At 52.8% G+C, this 11,302-nt stretch overlaps 1 protein-coding gene across 1 annotated transcript; it reads left to right on the top strand.

The window, feature by feature from the left end:
* Nucleotides 1-8,339: 8,339 nt before the first annotated feature.
* On the top strand, nucleotides 8,340-9,631 carry LOC136787329 (olfactory receptor 14C36-like). The gene has a single exon (XM_066984489.1). It carries the CDS (start codon nucleotides 8,672-8,674, stop codon nucleotides 9,629-9,631), a length of 960 nt encoding a protein of 319 aa, XP_066840590.1. The 5' UTR covers nucleotides 8,340-8,671.
* The last annotated feature ends 1,671 nt before the right edge of the window (nucleotides 9,632-11,302 follow it).

The raw sequence follows: 11,302 nt of genomic DNA, 5'->3' as shown, positions 1-11,302 counted from the left end.
CAGCTCCTTAGTGGAGATGGAGGACAGGCAGGAGCTGTTCAGATGCAAACATCTGGTGAAATTTGTGGTAGATCCTCTGCGAGTCAGCTGGAGGCATATGTCCTTTGGGTAACTGAAATGGCAGCAGATGCCACATGTAGGACAACTGAACCTGTCCCTACTCCTTATGTGCAGGGCAGCCTGCAGAGGCTCTCAGCAGAGCAAAAGGAGTCATGTGTCACAGGGAGAGCTAAACCATTTTCTTCATCTTCTACATGCCCCATGGCTGTAATGGCTGTTGCATCACGGACATCTGCACAGGGCCTCAGCTCTCACCAGCAAGGTCTCCCTGTCCTTTGTGCCTTGAGGCAGGACTCTGTAGGGCTACAACAGGCGGTGGGTGGGGACAAAATCAGTGGTTACTTTGCAAAGTCCACCCTTAACAGTTCATGGGACCTAAGGGCGTGCATCCATGGGTACAGGGAGAGTGTTCTGGCCAGGAGGTACTGGTTCCTTATGATCCCAGGAAGGGATCATTTAACTGCTCTTAGAGCTAAGACTGTAAGGAGAGAAGACTATAGATGACCTATTGAATTTGGTGTGAATTCATTCTAGACACAGTACTCCACTGTTAGTTGCAGCTCTCCATTAGACATTTGCACTGACCCTATGGGATTATTAAAGGGTGAACAAATTTTGCTGATCAGTCCTTGGCTCTCCAGTTGATGAATCAGGGAGTCTCGGAGAGTGCCGTATTGCCAGTGGTGCACCATTTGGATTGCTAATGGCACTTCGACCCTGAGCAACCCCACAACAGAAGGATCCTGTGAGGTACCGGGCAAGGTAGAAAACTGTTTAATGTGCATAAATCACCATAAATCACCTCCAGCATGGCCAATTCCATCAGATACGGGCTGCCTCTCTCCCTGGTGGTCCATTTGCCTAGGTGACATACAACATCTTCCTTGAAGGGATGCCTTTCCTTTACACCTGACAGGAGTTGCCTCAAGAGAGTGAGGGTTTGTGCCCCCTTTCCAACTGCTTTGTCAATGCCCCCTTCCCTGGGGAGGGATCCAGCGGCTTGGCATCCCTGCCCTCTAATTCCAGGCTACTGGCCCTGTTATCCCAGTATCAGATCAGCCAGGTGACAATGTGCTGGCCTAGATGATGGATGAAATCTTTTCGCACATCTCACAGCTCCCCAAGGAACAGTGATCAGGTGCTTACTGATGATTTTATGATATCTCACTCTTCATCCACCTGTTCCTCTGACAGCCCTACTTGGGAGTAGCCTGCCTCATCTTCTTCTTCCTCCTTCCCTGTATGAGTAGGAGCTTCTTTCATTGCTAAACAAGGTGGTTTTTTTCTCACGTATACGTATGACTGATACAGGCACAGGTTGGTTCTGTGGCCCAGTCACAGGGATTGGAGTTGTGTAGATTGCAACTCAGTAAGCAAAGGCCAAGCCCCAGCACATTGCAGTGATTTCTGTCTCTTTGGAATTGCCAGAGTGATGACACTCCTTTTTCAAGCATTCTGTGATTATTTTTTTTAGGATTCTGCACTTGTTCATGGGTGAAGTAACAAAGCATTGCAGGTGCCTACAGTTCTAGGTGCCCGCCCATATCCTCCAACATTCCCTGCCACTCATAATTATCCTGCCTCAAGGCACATCCCTGTGTGGCATTCTAGAAATAGGTTACCCTAACCTTAAACAAAACCTGAAACACATTCAGGAGAAATAAGAATAAGAAGAAGTTGGTTTGAACATCCCAAGGATATTGAAAGTTTTGAAGAGCTATTGTACCTAGCCTGGAGGAGAAAGGGGGAGGTGAAGGAGAAAGAGAAAGGGAAGAAGTGGGGAGAAGAAGTGTCCCCCCTCATCCCTCCCATAGATTGTCTCCACGAGGAGAAAAGGTAGAGACTGTTAATTATGAACAGTTTCCGAGAGAAGGTTCCTCAAGTATGGAGGTGACAGCAATGCTGAGTACAACTACCAGATTAGTCTCATGACCAGCAATTTCATCATAACATAAGGTAGTGTTACCCAGTAGAGTAAACTAATAACCATAAACCAGCCCCCAGAAAGCCCACAGCACAACAGGGAATACACCGAGTACGTAATGTGCTATCTAACAGAATTCTGAGGCGAAACACAACTACTACACCGAGATTAAAAAATAAATAAAAAAATACACCTTGTGGTCAGCAGCTATGAAGCAGATATAATGCTTGTAACCATTTTATTTTAACATGATCTGGTCATATCTGTTATTATCTCAACCCTTTAGTCCCCACGCAGGACCCATTCAGGAAGGAGGGCATCCCACAGGAGAGACCCAGAGAGGGCAGAGATGGATTGTCAAGGAGCGGTGGAGACAAGTGTCATGGACTGACTGCAATCCCCATTCCCCTGCACCACTCAGGGGAAGGAGTTACAAAAGGCTGGATGGGGGGAATGGTGTTTTTAGTTTGCTTGTGGTTCCTGATGGTTGTAGTCCACTGGTAATAGGCAATAAATTCTATTAATCTGCCTCTGCTAAGTCTGTCTTGCCCATGATGATAATTGATGCCCATGATGGTATTTGGTGGGTGACCTCGTGCTCTACCTCAACCCCTGAGCTCGTCATCATATTTTCTCCCCTTTTTCCTTGTAGGTTGGACGTGAAAGAGCAGTTGCCGTGGAGTTCACCTGCTTAGCTGGATAACACCACCACAGTAACGGACATGGAAAGGGTTCAGCACCAGGACTGTGGCCACCCAGGGATGGCATCTCAACACCCAGAACATGCTCTGCCAGCCTGGCTGCACAGAAGAGAAGGAACAGAGGTTCCCCTGAAGGAGAGCAGTAGAAGAGGAAGGCTTGATTTCCAACACAGGCATTTCTGGCACATCCCTGAGAGGCCTGGGGGAGCTGCAGGCCACACCAGTCTCTGGGACACCAGAGGTCTTTCCTCCCAGAGCCAGATCCCAAAGAGGCACCAGCTCCCAGGGAAACCTGGCCCTGGACTGTCCCACATCAGGAGGAGGCTGAGCCATGGCCAGAGGAGCCCCGGGGATAAGGGCAGCCCTAGCATCAGGACCCAGGAATCCTGACTGCCACATTGTCCCCTCAGCCCAGAAGGACCCTCAGGCAGGGCTCTTGCAGCAGCCATCAGCCCTATCCAGCCTCCTCCCAAAGCCCTGGACTTGGAGCTCTGGACAGCTGACAGCCCCTGGGACACCCCTTGGGAAGGGGCTCCTGACACCCTCACCTTTGGAGGAGAGCTGCAGGAGCACTGGAAACAGGGAAGTAAGGTCAGAGGTGATGGTCACCCTCCAGCAGCCCTCCATCTCGCTTGCTGCTGGCCCTCAGCTCACGACAAGGGATGCCCGCCCTGGCTCCTCAACCACAGCTCCTCTGCAAGGTGCCCCTGCTCCTCCGCCCGTCAGCGAGGGTCGCCCAGTGCAACCTTGCTGCCTGCTGCCCCCACTCCTGGCCACAGAAGGACAGCGGTGGGGAGCACCCAAGCAGTGCCCAGCAGGGACCAGGCCTTGCAGGGAAGTGCCGGCACTGCCGCTGCTCCAGTGATGATATCCTGGTGATGCAGTGCATCCCCCTGTGACATCAGCACGTGTCATCTGAAGGCCTGTGAGGTCAGCAGTAAGGAGATGGCGCAGGTCAGGAGAGAGACGAGAGATTTCCCTTCTTGTCCTGAGAAACTGTCACCTCCCTTCTGCCCAGTTCTTTACTAGCAGTTTCTGACAAATCCACCAGGAACATCTGCAAATGGTGACCAAGCCCATGGAATATAGGAGGTGGAGCCCTGGAGAGGTCACTACTGCCACCCTGCCCCAACACACCTCTGCTCTTGGGAGCCCTTCCAGGAAGGTGGGGTTTGAGGCTTGTCCTGGGCCTGGGCTTTTTTCAAAAGATGGGAGCGAAGGCACCTGGGATGCAGCAGCCCCTCACCACGCCCGAAGTCCTTTTCACTGTATGTCCCTCACTTGGAGAAGTAGGATGTGTTATACGGATGGAATTGCAGTGCATGCCAGGGCCTTCCTCCCTGGACATCCCACAAGGCTCTGTGCTCTGAGAAGGCCTCAGCAACATCCCCCGGTCTGCCATGCAGGAGGCAGAGGTGGTACACGAGGGAATGGCAAACATAATCACTGTTGATCATCCCCACCTGTCTCTTCTGAAGAATCTGCACCCATCCAGCACAGCACCCCAAGCTGAGGGACCTGTCCCCCCACACCTCAGCAGCTCTTCCATCCATGTCCCAGCCCTGTGACAGCAGGCGGGGATCCAGCTCCTCCTGCCTGTGCCCCAGGCTGAGGGCATTGGGGCACATCTGGGCTGCAGCACCTCAGCTGTGGCACAAGGGCCAAACTCAGCCTTGTCCCAGATCTTGTGCCAGGAGCCTGGGCATGCAGAGGCTTTCCTTCAGAGCAGAGACATGCTGCCGTGGATGGCAGATGGCCATGGGAGGATGAAATGAGGGGCCCGAAGCAGAGCACGCCCTGGTGTTCCCAAGTCCAGAAGGAAACAGGCCTGGGCTGTGCTGCCCTGACAGCAGAGGGCCTTTTGTGGTGTTGGTGCAGCCCTGAGGGCCAGTGCTGGAGCTGGGGCTGATCTCCAGGCAGGAGAAGGGGCTGCTGCCAAAGTCCTTGGCTACGGGCATCCTGTGATCCAGGGACACAGAAAAAATCACTGGGCTGTGTCTTGAGTAAAGGATGGGGGTGAGAAGCAGAAGCAGTGTTGGCAAACACAAGTGGAAACCCCGGTGTGATGTGCCTCATATCCATGCACTGCCTGCCTCTACTGGATAGAGGAGGGACAGACCTTGGCTTGCTGCAGCCCTGGGAAGTGGCCACTTGCTCATAAGCACCAGATCTGTCGGAGATGCCATCCGGGTTCCCGTTAAGTACCAGCTATGAATGGCCAGAGCTGTCCTGTGGGTCCTGTGCTGCCCGTGTCAGCTGCATGCTCCATTGGTGCTGGGCAGCGTTGGCATCTCAGGTAGCACTGCAGGCCTGGAACTGGCTATTACATGGAGCAGCTGCCCTGAACGAGGTTAGGCAATGTAGGGATGTCTGTGAGACAAGTGCCGTTACAGTCACTGGAGATGGAGGGAAAACCAGATGGAGAAGAGGGAGAGAGAGACTCAGGTCTCCCTGTGGCACAGTTCTCCATTGGGTCAGGTGGATACCTCTACAGGCTGCCCTGAGCCTACTGAGGAGGGACAGGTTTAGTTGTCCTAAATGTGTGCATTTGGTGTCACTTCAGCTGGCCAGAGGCATTCCCCACCAGCCTCAGTGGGATTCCTCCAGGGCAATATTATTGCCCTGTCCCTCAGGGTAGAGCAGGGTAGATACCTGCACATCCCTCTGCCCCCTGACATGTCACCAGGTGTTTGCAGCCCCCTGATTTCATCCATCTCCGTTAATGATGTTGGAGCTGAGAAAAGGAGCTCACCTTCAGGTGCCCATGTGGTGTACATTAAACGGAGGGCAGAGGAATCCCAGGTCCTGTGGGTCTGGGGCAGGCATGGGAGTGAGATGAGCACCCTTCTATCCACAGGACTAAAATCCTGAATGAGATGATTTAACTGACTCTGCTGGATCTCTACCTTAAGGGGGGATGAAGGAGATCAGTCCCTGACCATGACTTCATGTCCTAACTGATACTGCGACATGAAGAAGTTATTGTTACAGCTAATTCACTTTCTGCTAGGAGAAAAGACCCTGGTGTGAAGAAGTGTGTGTGCCAGGGGAGGGAGGGAAGCCCATCTGCTGCCATTTCAGTTACCCAAAGGAATGCCTCCACCACACTCCCAGGGAATCAACCTCAAATTTCACCAGATGTTTCCATCTGAACAGCTCCTGCCTGTCCTCCATCTCCACTAAGGAGCTATCATGGCTCAGTAATTCGCATTAAGCTGCCTATGTTGTGGACACCTGAACTGAGGCCAGAGGAATCCCAGCTCCTGCGGGCCTGTGGCAGACATGGGAGGGAGCTGAGACCCCTTCCAACCCCAGGAATAACAAGCAGCATGAGATGCCTGACTGACTCTGCTGAATTCCTTCCTCAAATGGGGACGAAGTACATCAGTCCCTGACCATGACTTCATGTCCAAACTGATACTGGGAAAAGGAGATGTGATTGTTCCACTTAATTGGTTTTCTGCAAGGAGAAATGAGCATACCCTCAGGAAGTGTGCGTGCCCAGTGGAGGGAGGGAACGCTAGGGATCCCTTCGGGCTGTTTCCCAGCAGGTTCCCCTGCAGCCCCAGGGCCATGGGCAGGGAGCCTGGTGGGGGGCAGAGCAATGGGGCGCCTTGGGCTGGGCCTGTGCTGCTGAGCTGGGCCGGGCTCCTGGGCCCAAGGGGAGCTCCTGGCAAGCGGGCAGCGCTGCAGAGAGCCAGCTCTGCCCAGGAGCAGCTCCTGTGCCCAGCGCAGCAGGGCTGGGGGCACTGCCTGCAGAGACAGAGTGGGTAAAGGCAGGCAGAAGTGGCAGGATGCACAGAGCTCGCTGGGGGAGAACACTTGCCAGCCCTGACCCCGGTAAGTCTCTGGCTGGAGGGCAATGCAGCCGCAGCTCCTGGAGGAAGGAGAAGCCACGCGTGCAGGCAGGGGTGCCCAGGGCTGTGGTGCAGAGCAGGGTCCCTGCTGTGCCCCAGGGGCTGTGTGCCGGGGCAGGGCCTCTGCCGCCTGCCAGGCTCAGCACTCAGCCTGCCCGGGGAGCTGCCCAGGGCGCTGCGGGGAGAAGCTGCGGGTGGAAGGAACCCCCCCGGCAGGGCAGGGTCCTGCTGCTGGCGGGAGGCTGCTGCCTGGGACAGCCTGCTCAGATCCACAGCACAACCAGGGTGTATCCAAGGAGACTTTGCAACAGCCGGGGTAAGGTGATTTCAGCTTCAGTCACCGCTTTCCTGAGCCTCCTGAGTTTTCAGTCTTCTCTACTTGCTTCAGTGGTAATAGAAATATATGCTTTTAATTCCAAGAAGAGGCTGAGACTCCATGATGGCTGAGAGGTTACAAGGATCTTTTCCTTCCCCTCAGCCCATAGAAAACTCCACCACCACACGTGCAGTGTCAGCAGGGTCTGTGTGACCTGGTCTCTAGGACGTGCCCCCAGCGAGCTGCCACTGGGCAGAGCCCTGCTGCCAGGAGGTGTCTGCAGGGCAGAGCTGAGCACCCAGCGGGTGGGATGGGGGCTGTGAGCTGCAGGCAGGAGGCGTGGGGACAGAGACCCAGCTGCAGGCAGGGACAGCTGCAGGCAGCAGAGCCTTGGTCAGGGAGTGAGAGGGAGCTGCTCCATGTCTAGCATCCCCATGGAGAAGACATGTCAGTCCTAAGGCCGTAGAAATGCTGCTGGATGGCTGTATGTGGGCAGCTGTTATGATCCCTCTGTCCCTGGAGAAGAGCAGAGAGCTGAGATCCTCCTCAGGTACAATGAGATGGGTGAGGGGCTTGGGGATCTGTCCCTTGAACCTGGATTCCTCTGCTCTCAGCAGCATCCAGGTTCTTTTCAGGGGAACACCTGAGTGTGACCATCCTCCAGAGGTTCCTGCACAGGGCAGCTGGGACCAGGACGGATGGAAACAACTGCTGTCCTCACTCTGCCCTGACGGACAGTCCCTTTGCCTTGCAGGATCCCCAAGATTTCCCTTGGTGGGCAGTACAAGTGCCAAGGATGTATGCCTTATATACACTTCTCAGGTGTGGGGAGACATGTATAAAGAAACAGAGCAGAACGTTATGCAAAAATCCTTGCTCTGCAGTTGGGTGAATTCTGAGAATGACAAACTGCTAGTTTTAGCTGACAAACTCCTAGTTTTGCCAAGCACAGTTCATCTGAGAGCACCCTGTGTTCCATCTGTATACTGCTCTAGGGCAGGACCGTCTCCTGCAGAGTCCCTTGAGTCCTGAAGCACCAAGTTGAGATCTAACAGAGGACCAGTCTTCCCGAAAGTGAAGAGGCAATTTTTTTCAGGTTACCACAAGAAATGGAGTAGGTTTTCCTTACAGAGGTCTACCATAGCATTTTAACTCTTTCCTCCTTGGACAGGCCTCCCTATTCAGAGGCAGCAGATCTCCGTTCGCAGGAGGATCAAATATCCAACAGCAGCTGAATCTCTGTCCAGTGAGTTCCTGAGGCCACAGTAATTGGGCAGCTCCTTGTGGGCAACTAGACCAAGCCCTTGAGGACTCTGGCTGGGACCAGGACAAATGGAAAGACTGGCTGTCCTTACTGTAGTAAGGACAGTTCCTTTGCCTCCTGGGACTCACAAGATCTCCCCTGGAATACCTTACAAATGCCAGGGTTTTCTTCCCTCATATAAAATGCTTCTGAGTGTGACATAGGCAGCTGGAAGAAACTAAACCACAAACGCTTTTCTGCAGTCAAGAGTATTGACAGTTGTAATGCTACATAGATCAGAGAGAGATTAAAGCAGAGAAAACAACCTGTTCTTATTTACCTAGAGCTGTAGGGCAAGTCTGATTCCTCCAGTGCCCACAGCACAGACCGCTGCTCCCAGAGGCACCCTCAAGACATCACCAACCAGATCTCAAGCAAGGTCTCAGAAAGGGGAAAGTAACTGTAGGGGGGCTTCGATGAGAACTGGGGTAGGTTTTCCTCAGAGTTGTCTCTCCTAGTTTATCACCATCTTTTCTTCCTTGTGTAGTTCCCTTTGTCCAGGAAGATTAGATGTCCAACAGCAGCTCCATCACCGAGTTCCTCCTCCTGCCATTCGCAGACACGCGGGAGCTGCAGCTCCTGCACTTCGCGCTCTTCCTGGCCATCTACCTGGCTGCCCTCCTGGGCAACGGCCTCATCCTCACCGCCGTAGCCTGCGACCACCGCCTCCACACCCCCATGTACTTCTTCCTCCTCAACCTCGCCCTCCTCGACCTGGGCTGCATCTCCACCACTCTCCCCAAAGCCATGGCCAATTCCCTCTGGGACACCAGGGCCATTTCCTATGCAGGATGTGCTGCACAGGCCTTTCTTTTCCCCTTTCTCATGTCAGCAGAGTATTTTCTTCTCACCATCATGGCCTATGACCGCTACGTTGCCATCTGCAAGCCCCTGCACTACGGGAGCCTCCTGGGCAGCAGAGCTTGTGCCCAGATGGCAGCAGCTGCCTGGGGCAGTACTTTTCTCTATGCCCTGCTGCACACTACCAATACATTTTCCCTGCCCCTCTGCCAAGGCAATGCCGTGGAGCAGTTCTTCTGTGAAGTTCCCCAGATCCTCAAGCTCTCCTGCACAGACTCCTATCTCAGGGAAGTTGGATTTCTCATGTTCAGTGCTTTTTTGGGGTTTGGCTGTTTTGTTTTCATCGTGCTGTCCTATGTGCAGATCTTCATGGCAGTGCTGAGGATGCCCTCGGAGCAGGGACGGCACAAAATCTTCTCCACATGCCTCCCTCACCTGTTTGTGGTCTCCCTGTTTCTCAGCACTGTCATATTTGGCTACCTGAAGACCCCCTCCGTCTCTTCCCCATCCCTGGATCTGGTGGTGGCAGTTCTGTACTCGGTGGTGCCTCCAGTAGTGAACCCCCTCATCTACAGCATAAGAAACAAGGAGCTCAGAGATGCTGTTAGAAAAGTAGCTTCATGGGTGTTTCTGAACATTGATAAATTTCTCCTCTTTCTCCAAAAGTGATTTCCTGGATACTTGTTTCATTATCATTATTGTTACTTTTATCTTCATTGTCACTTCTGTTCATTAGTTTCCTAGAAAAACGGTTTTGATTTATACAGTGTCCATTCAGTTATGAAACTGCTCTATGCGGTTTTTTGTTTGTTTGTTTGTTTGTTTTGTCTACCTATATGTCAGCACTGCCCCTCTCTTTGCTTTTCTGTAATAAAACAGAATCTCCCCAATATACTGACAGAAAGTTTTCCTCTCCTTTCGTAGCTGGTGCCAATAACAGAGCTGAACAGTTTGGTAGTTTCACATTGATGGACAGCTGAACTCTGCCACACTGCTCTTTCACTCCCCCTCCTCAAACGAACAGCTGTCAACAGGCAGTTAACATGGCTTCACCAAGGGGAAGTCACGCTTGAGCAGCCTGATAGCCTTTTATGAGGATATGACTGGGTGGACAGATGATGGTAAAGCAGTGGACGTGGTTTATCTTGATTCAGTAAAGCCTTTGACACCGTCTCCCACAGCATCCTCGCAGCTAAACTGAGAAAGTGTGGTCCGGACGATCAGATGGTGAGGTGGACTGTGAACTGGCTGAAGGGAAGAAGCCAGATGGTTGTGGTTAATGGGATGGAGTCTAGTTGGAGGCCTGTATCTACTGGAGTCCTTCAAGGTTGGTACTGTAACCAGTACTATTCAATATATTCATCAACAACTTGGATGAGGAAATGGAGCGCACTGTCAGCAAGTTTGCTGATGACACTAAACTGGGAGGAGCGGCTGACATGCCACAGGGCTGTGCTGCCATCCAGTGAGACCTAGACAGGCTGGAGAGTTGGGTGGGGAGAAATTTAATGAAATGTAATGAGGGCAAGTGTAGAGTCCTGCATCTGGGCAAGAACAACTCCAGACACCAGTGGAAGCTGGGGACTGCCCTGCTGGAGAGCAGCGAAGGGTAAAGGGACCTGGGGGTCCTGGTGGACAGCAGGATGACCATGAGCTAACACTGTGCCCTTGTGGCCAAGAAGGCCAATGGCCTCCTGGGGTGTATCAGAACAGCTGTGGTTAGTAGGTCGAGAGAGATTCTCCTCCCCCTCTACTCTGCCCTGGTGAGACCTCATCTGGAATATTGTGTCCAGTTCGGGGCCCCTCAGCTCAAGGACAGGGAACTGCTTGAGAGAGTCCAGCGCAGAGCCAGGAGGATGATTAAGGGAGTGGAGCATCTCCCTTATGAGGAAAGGCTCAGAGAGCTGGGTCTCTTTAGCTTGGAGAAGAGAAGACTGAGGGGTGACTTTATTAATGTTTATAAATATGTAAAGGGTGAGTGTCAGGAGGACGGAACCAGGGGCTCTTCTCAGTGACATCTAATGATAGGAGAAGTGACAGTGGGTGCAAGCTAGAAGATAGGAGGTTCCACTTAAATATGAGATGAAACTTTTTTACAGTGAGGGTGACAGAGCACTGGAACTGGCTGCCCGGGGGGTTGTGGAGCCTCCTCCTCTGGAGACATTCAAAACCCACCTGGGCACATGCCTGTGTGACCTGATCTAGGCGTTCCTGCTCCATCAGGGGGATTGGAGTAGATGATCTTTCAAGGTCCCTTCCAATCCCTAACATTCTGTGATTCTCTGTGTGATTCTGTGAAGATGGCAGCAGCTGCCTGGGGCAGTGGCTTTCTCAATGCTG

This window comes from Anser cygnoides, chromosome 28 (genome assembly GCF_040182565.1).
Source record: "Anser cygnoides isolate HZ-2024a breed goose chromosome 28, Taihu_goose_T2T_genome, whole genome shotgun sequence".
Classification (NCBI taxonomy): Eukaryota; Metazoa; Chordata; class Aves; order Anseriformes; family Anatidae; genus Anser; species Anser cygnoides.
Note: the sequence above shows the minus strand (reverse complement) of the source record. Positions and strands in the feature narration are given on the sequence as shown.

Coding starts and splice junctions, on each gene's coding strand:
- LOC136787329 (XM_066984489.1), top strand. CDS start 8,672: ATGTCCAACAGCAGCTCCATCACCGAGTTCCTCCTCCTGCCATTCGCA.